The sequence below is a fragment of the Phasianus colchicus genome, unplaced genomic scaffold (assembly GCF_987193195.1).
Source record: "Phasianus colchicus unplaced genomic scaffold, bPhaCol1.hap1.1 HAP1_SCAFFOLD_44, whole genome shotgun sequence".
Classification (NCBI taxonomy): domain Eukaryota; kingdom Metazoa; phylum Chordata; class Aves; order Galliformes; family Phasianidae; genus Phasianus; species Phasianus colchicus.
This window is the reverse complement of record NW_028325224.1, coordinates 764,421-790,143: the sequence shown is the minus strand read 5'-3', so window position 1 is coordinate 790,143 and position 25,723 is coordinate 764,421. Positions and strand designations below refer to the sequence as shown.

Genomic DNA, 25,723 nt, shown 5'->3' with positions numbered 1-25,723 from the left:
GTATCTTATGGGAGTGGGTTCCAAGGAAGGTGATAAAACGTACTCGGGGAACAGACACTACAAAGGACAATCCTAGTACCAGGAACAGGGCACAAGTGGGGCTACTGGGAAAGGGAGCCTTCTGGGGCAACAATGGCAAATTGATTTCTCGGAACTCCCAAGAAAAGGGGGGTATTGCTGTGTGTTGGTACTGGTAGCTTCTTAGGGTGGCTGCAGGCATTCCCTTGTAGAACTAATAAGGCACAGGAGGTAACTGAAGTGTTGTTGCAGGAGGTTACTCCAGGATGCCTGGGAACTACTTGTGCTGTCAAGGAAAGTGCAGGGCTGGAAGTTAAACTCATAAAGAAAAGATGAGTCGGTTACTAATTTGCTTTATCTCAATGTACACGGGAGGTGTTTTAGCCTGGGAAGAGACCTCCTTTTACAGTGTAACTCCTCTTACAGGTTCCGGGTTCTTTAGCAGCCAAGGGAGTGGCTCCAAACAATGGGACGTGGGTCCTGTACCCCCGGGGCCACCCCCACTGGTCCCCATGGAGGGAGTGGGGCCTGGGGGCACGCTGCTCGTTGAGGCAGAAATCATATTTTCCTGTTGATCCCTCCATCCACCTGTATTTGCATCCATCCTTTCATCCAACAATCGTTCCATCCATCCAGTGATCCTTCAATCCGTTTTTCCATCCATCCCTCCTCCATTGGTCCCTCTGTCCATCTGTTCCTCTGTCCCAGCAGCCTCCCCCTGTTACCCACCAGAACCTCCTCTGGAGCTTTGGGGATCTCCCCAGAATGGTGCCTTCAGGCATTTTCTTGCTCTCCTGCAAGTGCTCATTTTCTGGTCCCTCTCCCTTGCATCACCCCATCCCTTTGCTCAGCAGCCCTCCCCATTCTTAGTTGAAAGCCTCCCTTGTGAAGCTGCCATCCTACTGACAAAAATATCCTCGCCTCCCTTAGGGAGGTGGGTCCCATCCCTTCCAAGCAGACACCAATCCGCAAATAGGTGCTGCAGACACAGAACCCAAGGCCCTGCCACCAGCACCAGTCCTGCAGCCAAGGACTGGCACGCACCACCTCCTTTCACCCCTGTCCCACAGCACCCCTGGGCCCCCACACCCTGGACTCCCAGCCCGAGAGCTCTGCAGTCCCTTTGGATGCAGTGTTACCCGTGCCCACCTTTCTTCCTGCTGGCCTTGCACGGTGAACCACACGAGGTGGAAGGTTGGATGGACCGCATCCATCGCTTGGAGGCACCTCAGCCTCCTCTCCAGCACTGAGGGCGCTGGAGCTGCGCTGGAGCTGCCGGCCCTTCTGTGGGGCAGGAGCGTCCTCTGCTGCCAGGATTCTCCAGCTTCAGTCCGTCACCAGCTGTGAGGCTGTGCCGTGGGGCTGCAGTGCGGGGCCTGCAGCTCAGAAAAGCCCCTGAGCACTGCGGAGACAAGCAGGCGCTCTGTGATGCCTTCACAGTGTTATTCGCTGTGGGAGAGACATGTTGTTTCTGCACTGGATATTGAGATGGACAGTTGAGTTAAAGAAGTGGAACATAACGCGTTTGTGTTCTGTAGCTTGTCTTTAGGAGTAGCTGGTGTGAAAAGCAGAAATATCATGTACATATTAGTAACATCTTTTAGAAACATAATTACTGAGCTATGCCACAAATTCTTTCTTACAAAGTTGCAATAGGTCTTAAATCTTTTAAACAATGTAGGTATAGTATTCTGATCTGGAAAACATATTGTACGACTGGTAAGCCAGCAAACGTGAAATACATTTAACAAGCTTTCCAGGAGCCAGGGCCTTTACACAAAGCAGAACTGTCCCACTCTGTGGCAATGTCAGGATGCCACAGGCAGACTCCAGGATACTCCCCTCTATCCTCCCTCCAAGCTCATCTCTATGCAAGGACAGACGGGTGAGCAGAACAATGACCCAGTGTAAAGGGCACAAATGCCAGGGGGGTAATTAAACAATTAAGAGGTTAGGTTTATGTTTATGTTGTAAAGCAGGCATCCGAAAGTGATGACCGGATGTTTGTTAAGAAAGCCATGGTTAGAAGGCGATTCACCAATTAAGATATTTGTGTTTGGATGGCAAGGATTTGTGTTTGCTTGGTATTTGTGTGATCAGTGAAGCGTCCCGAAAGAGTGTGAACCTGCAGTACTCAGCCAGTGAGGAACCAGGGCAGAAAGAGATCAGCGTTGGGCAACAGGGGATAAAAGGTGGAGCACTGTTTTCTGTGCGCTCCTGCTTGCAGGAGGCCCAACATGGCAACTGCAACTAAAATCTGCTTTATCAGAGATACCGTCCTGGAAAATTATTTGGACATTTCCAACATCACCAACAGTTACAAACACCTGCAAAAGCAAACAGGAACCACGTCCTGTAGTGATAAGAACGCACAGCTTAGCAGACAGGAGCGCAGGGCTTGGGAGGAAGTTGTATCTCAGAGGTTGGTAGAGAATTTCACATCATGAAGGCAGCACCAGCAGAGTTTCTAACGGCAGTGCTATCCAGGAGTCCCAGCAGGAGGTGCTGGCACATTTGGTACGTGACCCCAGCACAAGGCAGCTCAGCATGAGACATCAGGCAGAGCTGATGAGATGTGCATTATGGACAAGTCATTCTTTCATAGGTACCATTCCATGACAGCAATTAACTGAGAGCAAAGACTTGACACACACACCTGATGGTTTACACTCCCACCAGTCAGGGCAAACAGACCAAGACTATGAGGCTGACCTGTAACCAGGCACAGTGCAGCTCAAGTTCCTTCTGCAGTCACTGGGCAGCTTCCCCACCTCCAGCCCTACAGGCAACGTACACACAAAGCGCAGCACGGCTGGTCGTGCTCCACACTCAGACAGCAGGTTGACAAGTTGGAGCTTTACAAGGACGTGGAGATCACTTCATGATCTCTGCCTTCCATGCTGGAGCAACAGCCAGTTGTACTTAGGTTTCTGAAGCCCCTTTCAGTCTCAGGAGGGAATAACACAGCCCAAATGCAATGGATGCAATGGGGCTCTCTCTAGGACACCTGCTGCCTCAGAAGAGTTCCCATCTCCTGAACAGCTATGGAGCTCCTACAAAAGCATCCCACACAAACAAACAAGGAAAGAAAAACCCAGGACACTGTGCAGGGGTCCTACCTCTCAGCAGGTGATCCCTGTTCCGTGTACAGAGGATGGACATAAACTGCACCTCATCTGTTCCCCATTTCTTCTCCCCCACTTCCTATAGGCACTTACAGACATGGATGACAAAGTAAGGCTCATGGAGAAGACTGGGTGTACAGGAGATCTTTAATTCCTTGGAGCTAGAGCACTGCTGGCCCGTACTTGTCTACATCAGGGATATTTTCCAACAAGCACCAACCAGGCACGGCAACCCACAACCAAAATGTCATTGCCCCTGCCAAGTAACCAGCCTGTCTAGAGACCTCTCATTAGAGACTTGCAAACAAGACTAGAACCATTATGCCCATTTCACAGGTTGGCTTCTCTTCACCACGCATCACATGCACAAGAATAGATTGGGAAGCACATTACTTCATGTTACTTACACACCTGAGCATCCTGCTGAGCAAAGGCATCACTCCCCCATCTCTGTTTGCCTGCAAAGACACAAGGATAGAAGACTCAGTTCACCAGAGCATCTACTGGAAACAACTCCTGAGAACTCCCCATTCAGGAACAGCTGCTGGAGATGGATAATGGAGTGCACCAAAGGGAACACTAGCTTACAAACACAGTGAAACACAGCTCAGGTGTGCTTCGGGCTTCCTTCTGAAACAAGCAGCAACCCACTTTACTGGGATGTTTAAAAAAGGGCCCACAGCACTCATGCACACCCAGAGTCAGAGTCTCCTCCCTGCAGAAGCTGGGTTTGAGGAGCAGGCCATGGGACACACAGGGAGAGAAAAAGCCAGCCTGGAGCTCCTCACCACTGAGTGCAGAGCTGTGCCCACAGCTCTGAAGATTCACCCCCTCCTCCCCTCAGCGTGGCTCAGCGCTGCAAGGGACACGAGGACCCTTCGAAACATGGAAGATGTGTCAGATACGATGTCATCCTCAAGGGAGCAGCCAGATTCCAGCAAGAACACACACACAGCACCCATTAGGAGCAGGGCCACCACCTGGGTGCTGCCCACAGCATTTACCAGCCATAACCTGCTAAGTACAGAACTGCGCCCAGGGCTCTCAGCATCACTGCAGCACTCCAGCCATCATCATTAGTGCTACAGCCTCCAATTAAGAAGCACAGACAGTAAGAAACGGGCAAGAGAGCCACACATCCCCCTGACAGACAGAACGCTCCTCCCCGTTCTATTTACACCAGTTCAGTTGCTGGTGCAATTCTAGTCTAGCTTCTCTCTGGACAAACAGCGACACCCAGGTCGGCCAGTGTGTCACAACAAAAAGCTCCCCAGACTCCTTCCTCTTCACGTCTGCCTGCACACACACAAACTGACTGTCAGACAGCAGGACAAGGCCTGGCCTTTTGCTCTACTTACGAAGCTTGTGGTTCTCATCCATGTGACGAATCTCTTCATCGGTGTGAGAAGCCACAGTTTCAATCAGGCAACTTTCATCTGTTCCTGCTCCCTAGGAATCACCAAGGCAAGATTTAAGATACCAGCAACTGCTCGTGACGTGCAACCAGGTTTCTTTAATAATAATTTAGGTTAATGATAAATAAGAAGACATACATAACAAAGCAGTAAGTCCTTGGCCAGAACTTAAGCAATACGAAAGGAAGACTTCCAAACCTTCACAGCCCTCCTTAGTGTGTGCACGTCATACATGGTGGTGGCAGTCATCATCCCAGTGATCACTCTCTCAAAACTCCCACTCAGCTTCAAGTCACTTCAAGTCATCAATCAAATCCTAGAAGGCCAAGAGAGGAGAAAGGAGTTGGCAGAAGGTACGGCCTTCGAGGACAGAAGGAACTGAGCTGTTCACCACTCCTCTTCAGGCTCCAACCCTTCTTGCATCAACAACTGCTCTGAACTGAACAAGAACAAAACAACCTTGGTCAGGTAAAGTCTCTGCTGACCTTTCTCTTAGGGAGATTGGGTCGTTTTTTTTGCTTTTCACCCAAGTGACACAGCCACGTTCACACATCTCTGCAGACCACCTACCCTGCCACTGGTGCTCTTAGAGGTGACCAGAACTCACTGATGTTGGGAAACGTTTAGTTTGGTCAAGACGTCGATGATGGCATCTTCATCCGTGCCTGCAAGAAACAAATGGAAGCTAGTCAGGCTGCTCGCACAAGAATCACAAGTGCCCTCTGCTCTTGTGCCACCTCCAGTCCCCTACACAGCCAGCTCTCCACAGCCCCAGGACTACAGCTATGCACACAAAGCTGCCAGGACCCACACCTCCAGGGCAGCTGCATTTTGGGACATGAAGGGCAGTTCTGTTTCCACTTTCCAAACATCTTTAGGGCAGCTGTGCAGCAGAGCAATGCAAGCAGCTACGCTTCCCTCTAACAAACCACCAGAGCAGCCATTCCCAGTGCTGGGGAAAAAATAAAAGCTGACCCGAGGAGGGAGGGAGATCGACTTACCAAAGCCCTTCATGGCCTTCCTGAGAGCCTGCGCTTCTTGCTCAGCACTGAACCCTGAGACCCCCTTGATTGTTGCCTAAGGCCACAAGAAAAGGATTTAGCAAAGGAAGGCTTGCCCCGATGCACACATAGAGTTGAAATGAAAAAAAACAAACATAAAAGATGAACACAGAGATAATAAAACTCCACCCACACAAGTGATATGTATCAGGCTTCTGTCTCACGCAGCAGCCTATTCTAGTGGGACTTTCCAAGCACATCAGAAAGAAGCCACAGGGACACAACTACACGGAGAACATTTCTCCACATTGCTGCCCGTGGAGTTATCTGGTTTCCAGTGAAACAAAAGCTGGACCACCTGCCATCTGTGTTCAGGCCCACCAGGCATCTGTGTTCAGGCCCACCAGGCCCTCTTGCTAGCAGTTCTCCATGTCAGTCATAAAGCAGCGTGCTCCCATCATAGCCCTAGTCCTGACTTGTAGCAGGTAAGGACCGTTATTCTGCACCATTGCTTTTGCTCTGCTCGACGCTGGTGAGGCTGCACCTGGAGAACAGCGTCCAGGTCTGGGCTCCCAGTACAAGAGACAGCTGGACATACTGGAAAGAGTCCAGCGGAGGGCTACCAAGGTGGTGAAGGGACTGGAGCACCTCTTCTACCACAAGAGGCCGAGAGAGAGGGGCTGCTCAGCCTGGAGAAGGGCAGCTCAGGGGATCCCACCCACGGCCACCAATCCCTGCAGGGAGGGGCACAGAGGACGGAGCCAGGCTGCATCCAGCGGAGCCCAGCGCCAGGACCAGAGGTTGCCACCACACATCAGGAGCACTCCTGCACTGTAAGCGCTGCAGCACTGGCACAGGGACCAGAGAGGTTGCGGCGTCTCCTCCTGGAGATCTCCAAACCCAGCTGGATGTGTCCCGGGCACCAGTTCTGGTGGCCCTGTTGGAGCAGGGCTGGACCAGGCGGACCCAGAGGTCCCTTCCCACGTCAGCCATCCTGCGCTTCCACAGCGCACCGCGCCGCGCCGCGTTTGGCTCAAAACGGCCGCTCACAAACAGGTTTCTGCTGCCTCCTGCTCGGTGCATCTCTGTGGGATCGCACTGCCTCCTACGATCCATCTCTGCTCCAACGAAGATCAACGGCAAAACAGCGCTCAGCTCCACGGAGCCGGGGCTTCGGAAAACAGGCACGGGAACAACCACTGCACGGGCGGAACCCTGTGGGCTGAACCAGGAGGGAGCAGCGCGCCCAGAGAGCTGATCTGCAAAAATCCTTTTTCCAGAGAAGCCGCGCCGAGTTCCGGCGCCACGACGACCGCAGGCATCGCCGCGGGCAGCCGGGCCGGGGCCGTCCGGGGCGCGCGCGCTGATGACGCAATGACGGCGCGACCGCGGGAGGAAAGGACCCCGCGCGATGCGCCCGCCCCGCTCGGCACACCGACCAATGGCAGAGCGGAGGAGGCGGGGCCGAGCGCGGGCTCTCCGCCAACGGCGGCCGCGGCCGCGGGCACCGCCGCCGCCCCCGTCCGTCCCCCGTCGGAACGCAGCCGATCTCGGAGGGGGAACCGCGCCGTCCTCCGTCGTGGCGGCGAGGCGCTGCCGGGCTGCGAGAAGCGGCGGCTGACCGCGAGCGGCGGGACCCGCCCGGTGCCCGGGAGCGGCTCCCGGCTGAGCCGGGCGGCCCCGAAAGAGAGGGAGCGATCCCACGGATCGACTCGCGTTCGAGCCCGGCACGGAGTCCGGCGGGCGCCTTCGCTTCTCGCTCGGCTCCGATCGTCGGCGGCGCCGTGCTGCGCTGCTGCCCCGCAGCTGCCGTCTCCAAGCGCCGCTTTCCGTCTGTCCGTCTGTCCCCGCGCGGAGCTCCCGGAGCTGCGCGAAGCCGACGTGGAGCCGCTTCGTGTTGGCCCCGAGGAGGGAAGCTGTGAGGGGGGAACGATCGTTCGGATGGGAGCCGGCTGGGAATGCGGTCATTTCTCTGTGGGTTGCTCTGCGTGTTCAACGATTAAACGTTCAGCGTTCGTTTTGCTACGTCTCTGCCCGCGGTCGTTTCTGCAGCTCCAGGAACCCACCGCGTCCAGTGCCCGCCGCTGGGGAAGGACGGGGCGGCGCAAACGGCCGCGTCGTAGGGCTGCGACCACCAGCCCCGTTCCTCCCCCCGCGTCCCCTGCCCTCCTCAGCACCGCGTGGGAAATGTTGGGGCGGGATTCTGGGAGAGCTGGGGCGGCTCAGCCTGCAGAAGAGGCTCGGGCAGATCCCGGGCACGGCCGTCGGTCCCTGCAGGGAGGTGCGGAGAGCAGGGAGCCAGGCTGCGCCCGGCGCTGCCCAGCAGCAGGACCGGAGGCTCGCGCTGCAGCACAGCAGGTTCCCGTGCCATGCTGCCACCGCCGCGCTGCTGCTCCCTGCTTGCACTAGGCATGCTGCAGAGCACGTGCAGACGGTGCACGCCACAATCCCCCAGTTTCCCTGTTCCACCCTTTCTCCAGCTCCAGACCCCGTTTCCACCTCACAGAAGCCCCGCTCACACCTCTCCCCCCGTGGATTCCCCACAACCCCCCTATCCACCCCCGGATTTTCTTTCCACCTCTAGAAGCTTCACTAACCCCTTTCTCCCTCCCACGACCTCCCCTATCCACCCCTGGAGTCATGCAGAAGAATCTGGAGATGTCCTGGAGGGGTTTGGGGCGTGCGGGGGGGGGCCCAGGTAGGTCCAGGGAGTCCTTGGATTCATCCAGAAGGGTCTGCAGATGTCCAGGTAGGGTCTTGAGGGTGCCCAGGGGGTGTCCAGGATAGTCCCAGGGATCCCTTGAAGGACCTGGAAGCTCCGAGGATGGGCCCAGGAGTTCCCAGGAGCCACTGGGATGATCTGGAGATGTCCCACCAGTAGAGTCTGGTAGGGTCCAGAGAATCGTCATGTGAGGCTGAGTGGTCCTGGAGTCATCCAGAAGGGTCTGGGGATTCCCAGAGAGAACTTGGAGGGTCCAGGGGATCCTCACGTTGATCCAGGGAGTCCTCGGATTCATCCAGAAGGGCCTGCAGATGTCCCGGAATGAGCCTGTGGGGTCCACGGAGTCCTCAAGTGGGTTCAGAGGGTCCTGTAGTCTTCTGCAAGGATCTGTAGTCTTCTGAAAGGCTCTGGAGATGTCCCAGAGATGTCTTGAGGTGTCTGGGGCTCCTGGACTCATCCAGAAGGGTCTGGAGATGTCCCAGACGGGTGTCGGGGTGACCAGAGTGTCCCTAGTGGTTCCTGCTGTGCTCCAGAGTTCTCGAATGGGGATTTTCAGGACAACCTCACATAGTGACATGTTCTCGGGCTGCTCTGTCCCCGTGAGATTGCCCCCAAAAATGTCTGTTCCCATTAAAATAAATACGTCAATTTTCTTATATTTTGTTGTATTCTGTTGTATTTTGATGTGGAACAGCGTCACGGCTGTTCCACATCGAGGTCACCCTGTGTCACGGTGTCCCCTGAAGACAGTGACACTCAGTGACACCCAGTGCCATCCAGTGAAGGTGACACCACCAACCCCATGTCACAGCCCACGTGTCCCCCGACTGTCCCCAGCCCCCCTCCCTGAACCCCTCCTCGCCACCTCTTCGATGAGGATGTCACCGCGCTGCAGTTGTGCCACCATGGCAGGGGAGACAGCTGGGGACAGTCTTGGACAGCCAGGGTGACAGCGTCACCCGGCTCCAGGAGCTGCAGGATGCTGATGGGGCTCTCGAGGTACGTTGGTACGGCCCCGGGTTCCATGGTCACAGTGACAGTGAGAACTTTGGGGACAGGTGGTTGTCCCAGTGCTGGCACCGCCAGTGGTTGTCCTGGTGTCACCTGGTGGCCCTGGGGAGAGTTGTTTCCTTGGTGCCTAGCACGGGGGATTGGCAAGAACCATCCATTTCTGAAAGGAAGCGGGGAAAAAATACAACAAAATTGACACAGTATGAGATTGACATAGAGTACCCCTCTGGGACATCTCTGGGATCTATGGGGGGAAAGGTGTGAGTGGGGCTTCTATCAGGTGGAAACAGGGTCTGGAGTTGGAGAAAGGGTGGAACAGGGAAACTGGGGAATTGTAGTGAGCCCGAAGCCCTGTGATGTGGAAAGGGGGCCTGAGGGTAGAGAGAGGGGATTTTGAGGGGGAAAAGGGGAGAAAGGCTTCTGTGAGTGGAAAGGGGATCTGGGGGTGGAGGGGTACACTGTGGTGGGGAATATTTTGGAGGGGAACTTGAGGGGTTGAAAGGGGAAAAGGGGGCTTTTGTAGGGCAGAAAGGGGGGTCTGGGAGTGGACGGGGGATTGTGAGGGGGGAAAAAAGGTGAGTGGGGTCTCTACTGGGAGGAAAGGGGGTATAGGAGTGGAGAGAGGGTGGCAGGGGAAATCTGGGTGGTTGTGGGGGGCTTCTACGGGTTGGAAGGGGAGTCTGGGGTAGACCTCAGGGGAGTACTGGGGGGAGAAGAGGAGAGTGGCTTGCCTATGGGGTTGAAAAAGAGTTGGAGGGGAATTTAGTGGGCTGTGGAAGGGAAAGGGGTGAACAGAGCCTCTACAAGGCAGAAAGTGCATCTGAGGCCGGAGGGAGGGGTGGGAGGAGAGAGCCAGGGGTTGCGGGGGCTTCTACTGGACAGAAAAGGAGTCCGTTTGGGGGGAATGGAGGTCCAAGTGGGGGAAACAGACTCCAGGGGTCAGGGAGGAGTACACGGGGGGGGTACAGGGGGCTCTAAGGTCAGAAAAAGGGGCCAGGAGGTGGGGGGAGAAGGGAGGACATGGGACCCTGGGGGTCAAAGAGAGGGGAATAGGGGAATAATCGGAGGCTCTGTGGATCAGAATGGGGGAATTGGAGTGGGAGTACCTGGGGGAGGAGAGGGGATTCTGGGGGTCAGATAGAGGGGACTGGGAAAGTGGGGGAACTCTCGGGGACAGAATGGGGAGACTCGTGAGGGGGTGGGGGGACACGAGGGATTTAGAACGGGGGGCTGGGGAGGGATCGGGGGGGGAAGGTGCAGACAGGTGGACCCTGGGGGTCAGAATGGGGGAGGCACAGAGGGGAGGGGTAGAAGAGGACTACAGTGATCAGAACGGGGGAACTGGAAGGGGAGTAAACGGGGGGGCGGAGGTGCAACCCCGGGGGTCACACGGAGGGACGGGGGGGTTGTGGGCGACCAGCGGCAGGGGGAGGGGAGGAGGGCAGTGAAACACACGGGGTGGGGGAGGCGGGGAGACACAGGGCAGCCGCCCCCGCCGAGCGGAAGCCCCGAGCGGCACAGAGACCCCACGGGGCCAACGCGGAGCGGCACGCGGCCCCCAACCCCCTTCACCCCGGCCCCCGCCCCGGTGCCCCCCCGAACGCCCACCCGTCGAAGCCGAGGCGGCGCTCGGAGCCCCGCGGTGCCCCGCACCACTTCCGCACGGCCGCCTCCCGCTCGGGTCGCGGGGCTGATGACGTCACTCGGCGGGGACGGCGCAGGCGCCGCGGCAACGGAGCGGCGCAGGCGCGCTGAGGCGCCGTCGCTCCGGCGACGCCGTCGCGCATGCGCCGTCGCCACGGCAACGCGGCCTGCACGCACGGCCTGAAGCCGGAGTGGGGCTGGAGGGACGGCGGGGGGCGAAGATGAGTGGGGGGGAACGGAGAGCCCTCAGGGATCTCCTGCGGAGCTGGGGGAGGGGAAGGGCGGAGCTCCGGGGATGGCGGCCCGGAGGGAGTGGGGCTGTGGGGTGGGAGATCCGCAGGGAGACGCAGTGGAACGCTGGGATCCGGGCAGAACGTGGAGATATGGAAAAAGGAGCACCGGGATCTGGACAACACGGTGAGAGCTAGGCTGAAAGGAAGCAGGGAAAGGAAGGGAAGAAAGTGAAAAAGAGAAGAAAGAAGGGCAAAGAAAGGGAAGAAAGACAGGAAAGAGAGAGAGAGAGAAAGGAAGAAGGGAGGAAGGGGGGAAGGGAGGGAGGAAAGGGAAGGGAAGGAAGGGAAAGGGAAGGGGAAGGGGAAGGGAAGAAAGGGAAGGGGAATCTCCATCTCCTGTTGGACGCAGGGGGGAACGCAGCGAGCAAGGATCAGGATCAGGCTGAGGTACTCAGTGCCTTCTTTGCCTCAGTCCTTCCCAGTGAGGCACACAGCCCTTTGTGCTGGTAGATAGGGATGGGGAACAGAATAGGCATAACCCACGGCGAGATGGCTTTGGACCTGCTCCGAAAGCTGCACACCCACAAGTCCATGGGGCCGGATGGATTGCAGCCGGGGGTGCTGAGGGAGTTGGCAGATGTGGCTGCAAAGCCGCTCTCCATCATCCTTCAGCAGCCCTGGCTAAGCGGGGATGTGTCCCTGACCGTCCCTGAATGCGTCCAAAAGACGTCTGGCTGTGGTGCTCAGGGACATGATTTAGTGGTGGGTTGTTAGAGTGAGGGGAGTATGGTCAGGTTGCGGTTGGACTCGGTGATCTCTAATGTCTTTTCCAACCTGAGCAATTCTATGGCTCTATGATTCTGTGCGATTTAACACCACCGCTCTTGTGGGAGCTGCGTTGAGACTTGCAGTGTCTCTGGCTTCCCCAGAATTACTTTCTCCGGGCTGATTCCTAGGTCCTGGCACTTCTTTAAAGCCAAGTACACATCTGCGTCCAGTTTTCTCACCAGCTCCTGCAGTGACATCTCTGACAGCTTTCTCCTCCGAGGAAGAACCAAGCAGTAGCCCGGCTGGGCTTGGTGGATGGGATGATTTCAAACGAAAAGAAGGGAGATTTAGACTGGATATAAGGAAAACATTGTTTTATGGTAAGAGTAGTGCAGTACTGGCACAAGTTGCCCAGAGAGGTGGTGGTTGTCCCATCCCTGCAGACACCCAAGGTCAGGCTGGATGAGTCTCTGAGCACCTGATGGAGCTGTGGGGGTCCCTGCTCCCTGTAGGGGGGTTGGACCAGGTGGCCGTTAAGGGTCCCTTCCAGCTCAATTGATTTTATGATGTATGATTTTTTATGAGAGAAGAGCGCAGCCTGAACCAGGTCTTGACTAACGAGCTCAGCTGAAGGCTGGCGCTTGTTCTGTAGTCCCCCAGGTCCTGCAGGGCGGCGCTGCATTCACTGAGCAGCAAGGCGTGGTGCAAGGGATGTACCGCCTGTCCGGCGTCCGGCAGTTATGCCTGCCAGCTCAATAAAAGCTGTCCCTAAGATGCTGTGCTGTGCAGCTGCGGAGCCACAGTGCTCCGCAACAGGTATAATGTGTCCTGATTAAAAAAATAATAATAATAATAATAAACTAAAAATTTGGAAATTGGTACAAAACACAGCAGCGTCACTTTAAAATGCAATTTGTGTTTCATTGCCAGGGGTATTACAGCCCAAAGGTTATAATAAAGTTCATATAAAGGAGGATAAAGTACAGATGTTCCGTACAGAAAAGCAAAGAGGAAAGGTTGTGAGGGGTTTCCCAATGAGAGGTAAGATTCCAGAAAGGGACACGTACAGAGAACCCAGAGGGATACTGAGGCAAAGGTAACAGTGACTGCTACAAAACCAATGGTACAGAGAGAGAATTCCCTGCCAGGAGTAGCTCACAGTCCGGTGATAAAGATTCACAGCACTGGCTGCAAGCTGTGTTTTAATTAAAAACGCTAATTAAAAACAATCTGGATTTCTGAGTTAGCTGTGCTTTTAGTAGGGGGGGATGGCTAAACGGTGCTGCAAAAGAGGGGTGCAAGAAGGGGCACAGCAATGGGGGGTTGTGCACAGAGGAAGCGATGCAAAGCCTCATGCAAACCGGAGGGCTAAGGGGGGTGGCAGGCTATTGGGGCCACAGCAACGAAGCGGGGGGGGCACAGGAAGAGAAGCAGGAATGGGAACTGGTGGGGGGAGGAGGAGGAAGGCAATATGGCCGCAGTGTGCAAGATGGGATGGTGTTTTTGCACAGCAGGTGGAAGGGTGGTGGGCTGTACACGTGTGTGTGGCACAGGGGGTGGAGCCGAGCGCAGTGGCCGAGTCCTCCCTGGGCAACGTCAGGTGTCAGCAACAGCAGGAGAACTTGGAGCACTGCCTCCAACAAGAGCAGTGCCAGGATGGCAGCTTGGTGGTCCAAAGCTGCACAGTTTCTACTCCGGACCAGTAGTAGTGCAGCAGCTCATGGAATGTCGCTGGACAAATCAGGCCGTGCGCTCTTTCTCAATCCCTAATTGTGACTGTTTTTTCTTGACTGCAACTAAACTTGGGTGGAGCGGCTGTGGGGGCGGGGCCTCGGGGTGCTCTCTATTGCCATAGGGGATGGGATTGGGATGAGGGATTGAGATTGACAGGTGGGTGATGGCCTTGGGATGAGGGCCTGGGAATGAGGTTTGGAACTGGGATTGGGATGTGGGCTGTAGGATGTGGGGTTGGGATGTTGACTGTGGGCTTGGAATGTGAGATTTGGCACTGAGGGTGTCCTCAGTCCCCTCATCAAATCATTGATGAAGGTGTTCAACAGCAGCAGCCCCAGTACTGAGCCCTGGGGGGCAGCACTCGTGAGCGGCAGCCAGATGGCAAATCCTGCTGTGTGTGTACAGAGTTGGTTGGGTCCCTGTCTGAAGACAAAACCGGCAGGACCCAAACAACGTGGGGGCAGAAGAGCCATGGCTGGGAGCTGTCTTTATGCCTTTCTGCACGTCAGGCCCTGCTGCTCCTGCTTCACCCCTGCATGGGAACTGCCCCTGTCGGAGTCTCTTCTGGCCAGGGCAATTCCCCTCCATCTACCCGTGCCTGCTGCCCATCCCCACAGCAATTCATGGTACTGGGCAGCACAGGAAGCTGTGTGAAACACCCTCTGCATCCCGCTGCACAAAGGACTGCAGGGAGAGAGGAAGGCTGGGGCTGGTGGTGGCAGCAGAGGGACACGGCCATCTGTGGTGCCCCATCCTGCCCCAGAGGCAGGTATGAGGAGCTGGGGGCTGTGACAGGGCCCAAATGACTGCAGGCACAGGGACACAGCAAAGGGAACACAAAGCTTTTAATAACGTATCATAGAAAACAAGGAGTAACAGGAAGGACGATAATCCTAAAATTCCCATCCCACAAGAGTTCATTGCCAGATGACGTCCCGTCCCACTGCCGCGATGACTCCGGAGGACAGCTTTGTTCTGGAAAGGAGGGATGGGGCTGCTGGCGGTGCCTCTGGAACGCTGCCGCTGCTGCCTGGTGCTGTGGGGCCGGCGAGGAGCGCAGGGTTACGGGTAGCCATACTGGTCGGCTATGGCCATGTCTATCTCCCGCTGCACCAGGAACTGCACGGGGCCGATCTTCATCTGCTGGGCCGCCCGCTGCCGCTCCTCCTGGGCCAGCTTCTTCATGCGCTCCCGCTCGGGCCGCTGCTCGGCTGTGATGGGCAGCGACACCTCCATCACTATGGGTACCGCACCGCCGCCCGCCCGTGGCCCCACGCAGGGCACAAAGTCCCCGGGGCGCTGCGGCCGAGGCTGCTGCTGGTGCAGCACTGCTGGTGGTGGTGGTGGTGGTGGTGGTGATGGTGGGTCCCTCCGCAGCGGTGAGCTCCTCTGCGGGGACGGGCGCAGGCAGCTCGGCGCCGTCTTCTCGGCAGTGCCCCCCTCTTGCCCCGCGCTGCCTGGAGATGCCGGCGCTGCCTTGTCTGTGCCGCTGTCTTGGGGCCGGAGGGCAGCAGGGCCGGTGCTGGCCGAGGGTTGGGGCTGCGCAGAGGGTGGCTGGCGCACCGGGCCCACCACAGTCACCCTCTGCCCCAGCGGGTGCACGACCTGGATGGATTTACACAAGTGCACGCGCAGCTCGCTGGCAGTGCCCGCTTGCCCGCTGCTGCTGGCTCCTGCGCTGGCCCCAGACAGCTCCGCTTGGCACGGGCGCTTGCGGCCTTTTCTCTCTGCTCTTTCCCTGCGCGGCGGCAGCTTCCTTTTCTTGGCTGGAGCGCTGGTGGTGGGCTGCTCCTGCTGGGAGCTCTCCCCTTTCTGGGGGGTGCCGGCAGGCGCAGGGCGCTTGGCCCGCTTGGTGCTGCCCCTCTTCTTCTTTTCGGCCGCCCGGCTGGGGACAGAGCCCGGTGACGGGGGCGAGTGAGCCTGAACCTCCTGGGGCTCCATCTGCTGCACCTCCTCGGTGGGCTGTGCGCTTTGGGCTGAGGGAGGCGTGGTGACAGCCAGCGTGGTCGGCCGTGGACTGAGCCGGGCACTCGCAGGTGGCGTGATGGGGCGCAGCTGCGACAACCCACACTGCAGCTCAGGCAGGAACCCGGGGGATGGTGGGAGCCCCCAGAAGGGGTCGGCGGGCGTCCCGGAGGCAGGCTGTGTGCTGAGCTCTCTGCTGTCCCTGGGGTTGTCAGGGAGCTCAGCGACGAAGCATCCTGGGGCAGGGCTGCCGGGGTTCTCATGGGGGACCTCTACAGCTCTTGCCACATCTGAAAATGCAAGAACATCCCCCAGAATGGTGATGATAGCCTTCCCGCACCCACTCTGTGCAAACACGCACCTGCAGCTCTGCAGCCCCCAAACTCACCGTTGATCCAAGACAGCAAACCCTGGATGTCCGTGATGTCCTCCAGCACATCCGAGCTGGTCGCCACTGCAGGGAAAAGCAACAAAATCCCAAAGAGTCAATGCCAGCTCACCCGTACCATGTTCACAGTAAGGGATCTAGGCTAAACACTGGCTTCCCACTATCAATCAGGACAGGAAAGGTAACCGTAAATCCCTGCACCATTCCACAGATGCACTGCTTTTGTCCCTACAACAACAGATTGTATGTTGATTTCACAGACACCAGCAGGCAGAGAAGTATTGTCCAGTAAGCCCATGTCCCCCCGGAAAGCAGAAAGGTGCTACTTTGATAGCCCAAACACAAACTGACACAAACACTTCTCACTGCCCCTTCCTGCACTCCAAACGGATGCTTACTTGACATCGCCTACAGCACTGCAACTGCAATCTTCAGCTGCCTTGACTCCTGAGTTCTCCTTCTGGACAGGAACCCTACAGAAAGTATCAACAAGTGAAAAGTCACAAGGAAGAAGCATTGTCCCAGCTTTCTTCTGCCATGCAATGTAGTCTCTGGAGGAGGGCAATGCTTGGACATCAGCTGGCTGCAACAGCTGCCCATCACTAGCTCCAGCTTGTGTCTGACTGCCATGGCTTCTGTCAGCAAGTGCCCCCCGGTCCCCTTTTCCCCCACAGCTGTGCTGAGCGTCCATGTCCACAGCTGAGCAGCTGGCTCTCTGCCGTGACTGCAGCGCGGTGTGGTGAAAACCTGCTGGGTATGGCACACCAAGCAATCCATGGAGCAGTGAGCCACAAGTTGCACTCTGTGAAGTCTGCGCTCTGCTTCCTTGGAAAGGTCTGACATGAAGGGGGGGCTCGGCAGCAGTTTTCCAGGGGAGGAATGACATTTCATCATCCTCACCGAATCGTGGGATGGAATCTCAACAAGAACCCATTTCCTCTGGATACAGCCAGAAGGGCACTGCTGGAGCTGGGAACTCCTCCCCAGCCCAGCTTTTCTGCTGAGACACCTCCCGGCAACCAGCCAGCACCAAACCCAGCTCACCTGGTCACTGCTCAGCCCGAGCTGTGCCCAGCTCACACACACGCCGCAGCGCTGCTTCCAGTGGGCTCTCACAGGGTGATCTCTCTCAAGAAAAGCACAGAGCTCAGTCTCTGCGTGCAGCACGCTCACCAGAGCACCAGCTCTGCTCACCAGCTGTGGCACAAACGCTCCCACCCTGGCACCGACTGTGACCTCAGCGAGTGCCTGCATCGCTTCTGTGCTTTCATCACAGGCAAAGGGAGTGGTCACCTCCTAGACCCACGTTTTAGGAAACCAACGCCAGGGTCACCCAGTGGGGTGAATGGGGGTGATTGAATGGGGGTTAATTGAAGGAAAGCAACAGAGAAGTGAAGATGACTCTTGTGCAGCCCAGTGAAAATGCAGTATGGCCTCGCAGTTGTCAGAGGAGTCCCAGAGGAAGTAGTGGGAACTGGGAGGAGTGCACAGCAGTATGGACCAGAGAAGTCCAGTGTGGCAAAGTAAAACCCAGTGAGGACCAGTATGGGCTCAGAGTGGTCAGTGGAGTCCTATAGGAATGAGTAGAAACCAGTGGGAAGCACATCTGTGTGCCCCAGGGCCGGTGCCGGCCTCTGCCTCTGGCTTTGGGCCCCAGGGCTGGTGCTGGGCTCTCTGGCTGGAGCTGCAGACTTCAGGGCCGGCACCAGCCTCTCAGGCTGTGGCTTCAGGCCCGAAGCTGGTGCTGGCTTCTTGTGTTGTGGCTTCAGGTTTAGGCCCAGGACTCGTGCCAGCCTCTCTGGCTGGGGCTGGGCTTTAATCCCCAGGGTCGGTGCTGGCCACTCAGGCTGTGGCTTCAGGTCCCGTGGCCAGGGCCAGTCTCTCTGGCTCTGTTTGTAGGCCCCAGGGCCACTGCTGGCTTCTCTGGCAGCATCTTTATGTCCCAGGGCTGGCGCCAGCCTCTCTAACTGGGGCCGTGACTTTAAGCTCCTGGACTGGTTCCTGCCTTTTGGGCTCTGGCCCAGAGTCACCAGGGCTGGTACCAAATTTTAAGAAAACGACACGAGGGCCACCCAATGGCGTGATCTGAAGTAACAAAACAGAGAAATTAAGATGCCTGTTGTGTAAGCAGCCTGGCTCATCCTCTCGCTCAGGCACCGCATGATCACACGCAGGAGATGTTGCCCCCAGGCTGCCCCCAGCTTGGAGACTGAAGGATTTGGGCTTCCAAGCAACCAGCAAGCATTTGGATGAGTCAGCCCTCTGGTTTTTGTGAGAACAGACTAGTCCACCCTGAAAAGCCATCTCGGCAAAGGCAGAATAGCTTTGTTCTTGGGCTGCAGCACTCCGTGGCCAGCGCTGCTCAAACACCGGGCCTGCATTTCTTCCTGGGCATCCACACGTGCTGAGTCTCCTGCAGCTTGCTGCAGGGGTTGTGGCTTCCTGCTGAGGAGTTCCTCCCGTTCTTCTGCAACTGCCCCCCAGCATCACTACCGCCTCCTCTGCTACCGTACCGGGAGATGCTTCAGGTCCATTAGCCTGCACTTCCTTCCTCCCATCAGCAGCTGCTCCTACTGACCTTCATTCACACTGGGATACCGTCCACTTCTAGCGCCAGCTGACCTGCAAGACAGGAAAGGAAATGTGGCCTTAGCACAAATGCAGAAGCCCAAGGCTGTGCCACCACCATGTACTGCAGCCTTGGGAAGTCAGCTGCAACTGCAAGCTTTGTCAGAATTAAGGCAGGCACTGTAAATGAAGTGTGACTTGTGATCTGAATTGCCACAGTCAGAAATAAATAGTGAAATCGCTTACTTAACTGTAGGTGCTTACCTCTGACCTGGAGTTGGAATTGAAGGGTACAAGAAAAACGAGGAACACTTGGCAACTCAGGCAAGCTGAACAGTGCAGGGAAGATTGTTGCATTTCTTCTCCTCCCGGCCCAGAAATGAATTTTCCTACCTTAAAATGAAAAGGGAAAAGAGCATGACTTAAAGTAGATACAATACAGCCTCACATCACAGGTAGAAGCTGGAGAGCTCTTGTGGCACGAAGCTCACGGCTGTGGAAATTAAGGTGGCCTCTAAGCTTTTAAGCAAGATGAAAGACAAGGTGAAATGCAAAACGTCAGCACTTCCTGCAGAGCACATCACACAGCTGTAGGCACCAGCTGAGAGGTAACAGGTCAGAAAGGAAGACCTTACTATGTGAGCACAGGGACAAGCTACTCTTCTGCTGGGCCTGTGTTCACAGTGAGGCTTTCCCTCAAGAGCGCTGCTCAAGCTGCTGCTGTCTCCAGCTGTTGGTCACTTCCCCCTGCTGGACGCTGTGCCCACAGGTCATTCTGCTTTGGGCAAAGCCTGCTGGCTTAACTCCAAGCCAAGGTCACAGGCCACGCTCATCCAGCTGCTTTGTCTGAAGGGGCTCAGAGGCCACGCGTGGGATCCTTTCTGCTGGTGGTTCTCTCCAGGCAAGAACCTCCACTCTCAGAGCAACAGCCAAGAGCCGGAAGGCAGAAAAAGCTTCCAATCCCCGTGGATGTGGCTGTCTGCAAAGACAACGGCTGCTCTTCAGCAGGGCGATGCTCACCCAGCAAAGCACTCACCCAGCAGATGCCCTTCCTTACACTCAGAGCTGTCCCACGCTTGTGCAGCCCTTGGCATTGCATTTCCAACCAAAGTTCACATCCTGTTCCACCTGGACTGCCACAAGTCCACTGGGCCAGATGAGATTCATCCAAGCGTGCTGGGGAGCTGGGGGAGGTGAAAAGCCAAGCTGCTTTCCATCATCTGTCAGCCTTCCTGGTCAACTGGAGAGGCACTTTGGCCACCACAACCCCAGGCACCGCTATGGGCGTGGGGCAGAGCAGCTGGAAGTCAACGTAGAGGAAACGGACCTGGGGTTACTGGTTGGCACGCAGCTGAGCCAGCAATGTGCCCAAGTGGCCAAGAAGACCAGTGGCATCCTGGCCTGTATCAGAAATGGTGATGGCAGCAGAGCAGGGAAGTGATTGTCCCGCTGCACTCAGCTCTGGTGAGGCTGCAGCTCGAGCGCTGTGTTCAGTCCTGGGCCCCTCATTGCAAGAAGGATCTCAGGGAGACCTCACTGCCCTCTGTAACTCCTGAAGGGAGGCCGTGGTGAGCTGGGGGCTGGTCTCTTCTCTCATGTAACAGCGATAGGACGAGAGGGAATGGCCTCAAGTTGCACCAGGGGAGATTCAGGCTGGACGTTAGGAAATATTACTGCTCCAACAGAGTGGTTGGGTGCTGGAATGGGCTGCACTGGGAGTGGTGGAGTCACCAGCCCTGGAGGTGGTCAAGGAACACTGAGATGTTGTGTTGAGGGACACGGATTAGTGAGAGCTATTGGTGATTTCAACCCTGGTGATGGTGTGATGGTGTGATTCTGGATGGGGGATTCAGGGGGTACACTGGCGGAGGGGGGGGAAAGGAAGAGGAGCATCAGAATGGGGGAATAGAAGGGGTGGGACAGGGGAAGGGGACGAGGAAAGGCACCCTGGGGGTCAGAATGGGGAATGGGGAGGGAACTGAGAAGGGGGCAGTGAGGTGGGGGGTGGAGGAGGACTGCAGGGATCAGAATGGGGGAACTGGAGTTGGGAGGGTGCTCCAGTATTCAGGTGGGAAGGGGAGCACAGAGGAGGGTATGACCCTGGAGGTCAGAAAGAGGGACTGGGGGGTTGTGGGTAAACCACTGGGGGGGACACAGAGCACCTCCTGCCACCGAGCTGAGGCCCTGAGTGACACAGAAGCCCCACGGGGGCAAAGCAGAGCAGCACGCGGCCCCTGGCTCCCTTAGCCCCAGTCCCCATCTTGGTGCCCCCCTATCCCCCCAAACACCCACCTGTAGAAGCTGAGGCGGCGCACATTCCCCATCTGGAGTAGTGCATCCAGGTCTAGGGCCCTCAATACAAGGAAGGCAGAGAGATGTTGAGAAGGTGCAGAGGAGTGCCACAAAGATGATCAGAATGCTGCAGCACCTCTCCTAAGAAGACAGGCCAAGGGAGCTGGGCTGGTTCAGCTTGGAGAAAAGAAGGCTGTGGGGTGAGCGAATGGCAGCCTTTCAGGACCTAAAGGGAGCCTCTAAAGAGGAGGGAAGTCAACTCTCTGAAAGGGTAAAGAACAGCAGGACAAGGGGAAATGGTTTGAAGTTGAGGCAGGGAAGATTTAGGTTGGATGTCAGGGAGACATTCTTTACTTGCAGTGCTGGAACAGCTGCCCAGAGAGGCTGTGGATGCCCCATCCATCCCTGGAGGTGTTCAAGGCCAGGTTGGATGGGGCCCTGGGCAGCCTGGTCTGGTATGAAATGTGGAGGTTGGTGGCCCTGCCTGTGGTGGGAAGGTGGTAGAGATGATGCTCAAAGTCCATTCCAACCTGGGCCATTCTGTGTGATTCTGTGACTCTATCCTGCTTCTATCAGCGCTCCAGGCCATCCCGCAGGCTGTTGTGCAGAGCGCAGAGCTGCAGAGCTCTGCTTCCCGGCCCTGTGCTCTCCAGCACTCTCGTGTGAGTTCCGCCTCTCCCAGGAATCTCCTGTTCCCAGGAACCTCAGCTGCTCCCCTGCACACACATCTGCATGCACATAGGTGTGCAGAACCACACACCCATGTGCAAAGACTTCCCCGCACACAAACCTGTGCATTTACATGCACATGCAAGCACATCCTTGCACACCTGCATGCACACTCCACCCATGTGCATGCAAATGTGTGAAAACACACACAGCCATGTGCAAAGACCTTGATGCACACATCAGTGTTCATATACAAACACACATGTGCAGACCCACCACTTTGCACACCCACATGCAGGAGTACAAGAGCGCAGCTGCAGACTTGCACACAGCCATGTGCACACACACTCATGGAAAACTAAAAACCCAGGACATTCTATGATTCTATGATCTCTGCACACCCCTGTTTGCACACGTACCTGCACTCACAGCTCTATGACCAAATGCCACTCCCAGGACACAGCCAACACGCAGACGGTGGGAAATGTCAGGAGGAAAGATGCCCCATTACGCTAATTCAATCTCCTCTCTTTAATGAAGGCACTGGGGCACAGCTGTAGCCCCATCCTGAGATGAGGGCTGCTGCGGGATTCCTCGTTTGGACGCTGCAGGTTAACCTGGAGCGCAGTCTGAGGGACACTCCTCATGTGCTCTGCAGATGGAAGATGTGCCAGGAGCAAAGAAAAGACTTCCACAGGCAGCGCAGGGATGGCGTTCCTGGGCCGGGCGGAGACATACAGAGCAGTGCCCGCTGCCCTGGGATCTGCAGCACTGCAGAAGGGCTCAGGGTGCAGCACTGTGGCACAATACAGTGAGGACGCCAGGTTCAGCAGCCCCACGTGGGCTACAGGGGTCCTGGGACAGTGATGGGGGTCCAGTCAGAAACTGTGGGGATCTGTGAGATCCAAGGGGGTCCTGGAATGGGTAAGGGAGGTCCGAAGGAGGAAACAGGGAGGGGATAAGGAGGAAGCCCAGAGCAGGGATAAGGGTTGTTGATGGGAACTGTGGGTCGCTGTGAGGTCCTGGGCTGGATGTGAGGGAGGAGTACCAGGTCTGAGGAGGTCCTTAATGAGCTATGGAGATCTGTGGGGGGTTGTATGAATATACATGTGGGGGACATGGGATGGATGTGGAAACAGAGCCTGCAGGAGCAGAATGCTCTTCAGGAGAAGGCAAGATATACACTGCAGGTGGGACACAGACATATGGGGAGGTATGGGGACATAGAGGGAAGGGGGGGATGTGAGGAGTGGTCTGAGGTAAAAAGGTGGGGCGGTGTTGGAATGCCTTTATTTCTTCCTGAGATGGGACTGGGGGTCCCTGTAGCCCAAAGGTGGGGCCACGATCCATGACCCCACATGAGCCATACCCCAAGATGACCACATAACCCTGTACGTGCGTGACCCCATGGCTGCCCTGTGTGAACCATACCCCCACACGACCCTGGCACTCCCTGACCCTGCCTGCCCCCATCACGCTGCGACCCACTGCCATGTGGCCCCAGAACTCTGGGATCCCTGCCCCCACCTCACCCCCACCATATAACACTCTGAGACCCATAACTCCCTATCACCCAACCTGACCCTACAATCCCTTCTGACCCCATTGCTGTGACCCAGAACCCCATCTGACCACATAACTCTGTGCAGTGCCATCTGACCCTACGTCACCCCATAATTCTGTGACCTGCAGGACCCCCCTGTGACCCACGACCCCCTGTGCTAACCCCATGTGGCCATAGAACCATCTGTGTGTGGGGAAAAGGCATCTTCTCCTCGGGGTGGGACTGCCCCAGAGCTGCCCCAAAGGCGACATGGGGTGGGCTGCAGCCGTTTCTCTCAGTTTGGAGAGATGGGAACTGTCCAAAAGAGCCAGAAGGAGGACATGAATGCTTCTGCAGGGAAACACCTGTCACAAGGTTTGGTGACAAAGCGATCCCACCGAGACTGAGGAAGGGGCTGGAGCTTGGGTGCTGCGTGGCAATGAAGAAGACTTGAACCAGGGATGGAGCTGGAATGGACTGCAGGAAATCAACTCCTTAATGGCGACAGTGGGAGAAGAAATCCAAGTCAGCTGCAGAAGGAACAGCAGACCTCCTTTCAAAAAGGCGTCCCAGACTGGGGACGTTGGAGCAGTTGGGACAGTGGTAAAGAAATGGCTCCAACATCAGGTCTTGGAGCAATTACTGCAAAGACCCCGAGAAATGGACAAAGAGCTCTGATGGAAGCGCAGCACGAGGAGGAAGGAATGCATGGTGGTGCAGAAGGAGAAGGATGGAGAACAGCAGCGGTGGGATTCCCCTTTTGCACGGTCACCCACCGCTACGGGACTCTGCAACAAGAAGCTGCACCCTGCTGTGGTCAGCACGGCTGTGTGTGTCAGCTGGGTGCTGCTGGCAATCATCTGAGCTGTTGCGGTCAGGAAACATTCTAACATCTGCACGGATAGCAGGATAAGTAGGATCAGAGTGAGAGCTGTGCTGTTGTTCAGCAGACAGATGCTGAGCAGAGCACAGCAGGGCCAGGTTGTTCGGACCAAAGTAAGGTGGAGACTGCACACGAGGGAAGGCACAGGTGCAGGACAGAGCATGAGACACAATGCACAATGCAATGGCAACAGCTGTCAGAAATCCTGACTGCCTGTCTGCATAGGAAAGCAAACAATAACACCAAAAGGACCAGGTTGGCCACAGACCTCACCTAGAGAAACAGCAGAGCGGATGCGTGGCCTAGACTGTGAGCCTGCAGTCCCCAGCCAAGAGGGAACAGGAGAGCAGGGACTGCCAAGGGAGGAGAGCTACAGGAGCAGAAGGAGCTCAGTGAGCAGCTGCGCCTTTTCTCCCTCACCACAAGGAGGCAGAGTGCAGAGAAGCCATAGCAATAACAGATGAGCTTTGCTGCTGCAGGGAGAGCTGTGCCTGATGGAAGAGCAGTGATGAGAGCGTTTCTTGCACAGCCCACGGGCACTTGGGGGGATCTGCTGGGATGGGGGAAGCCCTACAAAGCTGTGGGACAGACAAAGGACACGGATGATGTACAGCGACCCCAGAGCCACCCTGTAGCGTCCCCTGAACGACCCCAGAACAGACCCACCACTGTCCACAGCCTCATCCGGGGTTATGGTGCTCACAGGGATATGGGTCATGTGGAGCCTTGGGGTCATGCCGAGCTCTATGTGGTTTTGGGGTCATGTGGGGTTATAGATCAGGGCCACAGGGAACCCCAATCCCCTCTCAGGAAGAAATCAAAAAATGCATTCCAGCACCACCCCACATCCCCCATTCTCACCCCAAACCCTTCCCCATATGCCCCCAGACCCTCTACATCCCCATGCCATCCCATGTCCCCACACCCACAAGTCCCACCTTTACCTCACACGTTGCCTTCTCCTGCGCAGCACTCTGCTCCTGCAGCCTGTGGCCCATATCCCCAGTGCTCCCACATCACTTTCACCCACATCTGTGTTGTGCAGGAAGTGCTGCAGCTCCACATTCCTCTCCAGCAGCAGCTGCCCCTGCCCCAGTATTATTTGGTTGTATGGGTTCTGGAGGGAGAAGGGGGTGAGGAGGGGCCCAGGTTGGCTATTGGGGTCCTGGAATAGTGACAGGGGTTCTGTCAAGGACTGTGGAGGTCTCTGACGTTGCTAAGGAGCCCTGGAGGCGATAAGGGAGATCTGAGGGAGGAAATAATGGGGGTCAGCTGGAGTCTAGTGGGGAATATGGGGTGCTGCTGGGGGCTATGGAGGTATGTGAGGTTTTGGGACAGCTGTAGTGGAGAAGTTCCTAGTCTGATGAGGTCATTAAGAGGAAATGGGGTCTGTGCTGGGCTACTGGGATCTTGCAGGGAAAGTATTGAGGGAGGAGGGAGGTGTCGGGGCTCTGAGGGAATTATGGGTGGGCTGTAATGGAAAGGTAATGGGTTATCTTGGGGAAAGCAAGGGGCAGCCACGGGGGATGGAAGGAACACCTGCAGGAATGCAAGGGGAATCTGGGCTGGGGCAAGGGGACAGCTAGGGGAAGAACAGGGGAACGTCCCAGGAACTGAGTTCTTCTTTCAAATCCACATCTTCTACTTCCTGACGTAGCTGCAAGACTGCCAGAGAAGCTGCAGTACCGCTGCCCATTCAGCTGCCTGTGTCAGAAAGAGCTGCATGTTAGTGGGTGCAACTGCC

At 56.5% G+C, this 25,723-nt stretch overlaps 1 protein-coding gene and 2 long non-coding RNA genes across 5 annotated transcripts; all 3 read right to left on the bottom strand.

The window, feature by feature from the left end:
• Positions 1-3,110: 3,110 nt before the first annotated feature.
• Positions 3,111-4,961, bottom strand: LOC149912042 (uncharacterized). Its single transcript, XR_016462425.1, has 3 exons — positions 4,757-4,961; positions 4,502-4,592; positions 3,111-3,601 (listed from the first exon to the last, which is right to left on the bottom strand). It is a non-coding gene; the product is annotated as an uncharacterized LOC149912042 (long non-coding RNA).
• Positions 4,962-12,805: 7,844 nt separating this feature from the next.
• LOC149912041 (uncharacterized) lies at positions 12,806-16,145 on the bottom strand. The gene is made up of 2 exons (XM_090132799.1): positions 16,137-16,145; positions 12,806-16,005 (listed from the first exon to the last, which is right to left on the bottom strand). Exons 1-2 carry the CDS (start codon positions 16,143-16,145, stop codon positions 14,734-14,736), a joined length of 1,281 nt encoding a protein of 426 aa, XP_089988925.1. The 3' UTR covers positions 12,806-14,733.
• An 82-nt stretch (positions 16,146-16,227) lies between these two features.
• On the bottom strand, positions 16,228-25,299 carry LOC149912040 (uncharacterized). 3 transcript variants are annotated; one of them, XR_016462431.1, is made up of 3 exons: positions 19,228-25,299; positions 18,857-18,985; positions 16,228-18,646 (listed from the first exon to the last, which is right to left on the bottom strand). It is a non-coding gene; the product is annotated as an uncharacterized LOC149912040 (long non-coding RNA). The 3 variants fall into 3 exon arrangements; XR_016462430.1 differs by having other exon boundaries at positions 18,857-19,571; positions 19,650-25,299; XR_016462432.1 differs by having other exon boundaries at positions 18,857-19,776; positions 19,920-25,299.
• Positions 25,300-25,723: the final 424 nt, after the last annotated feature.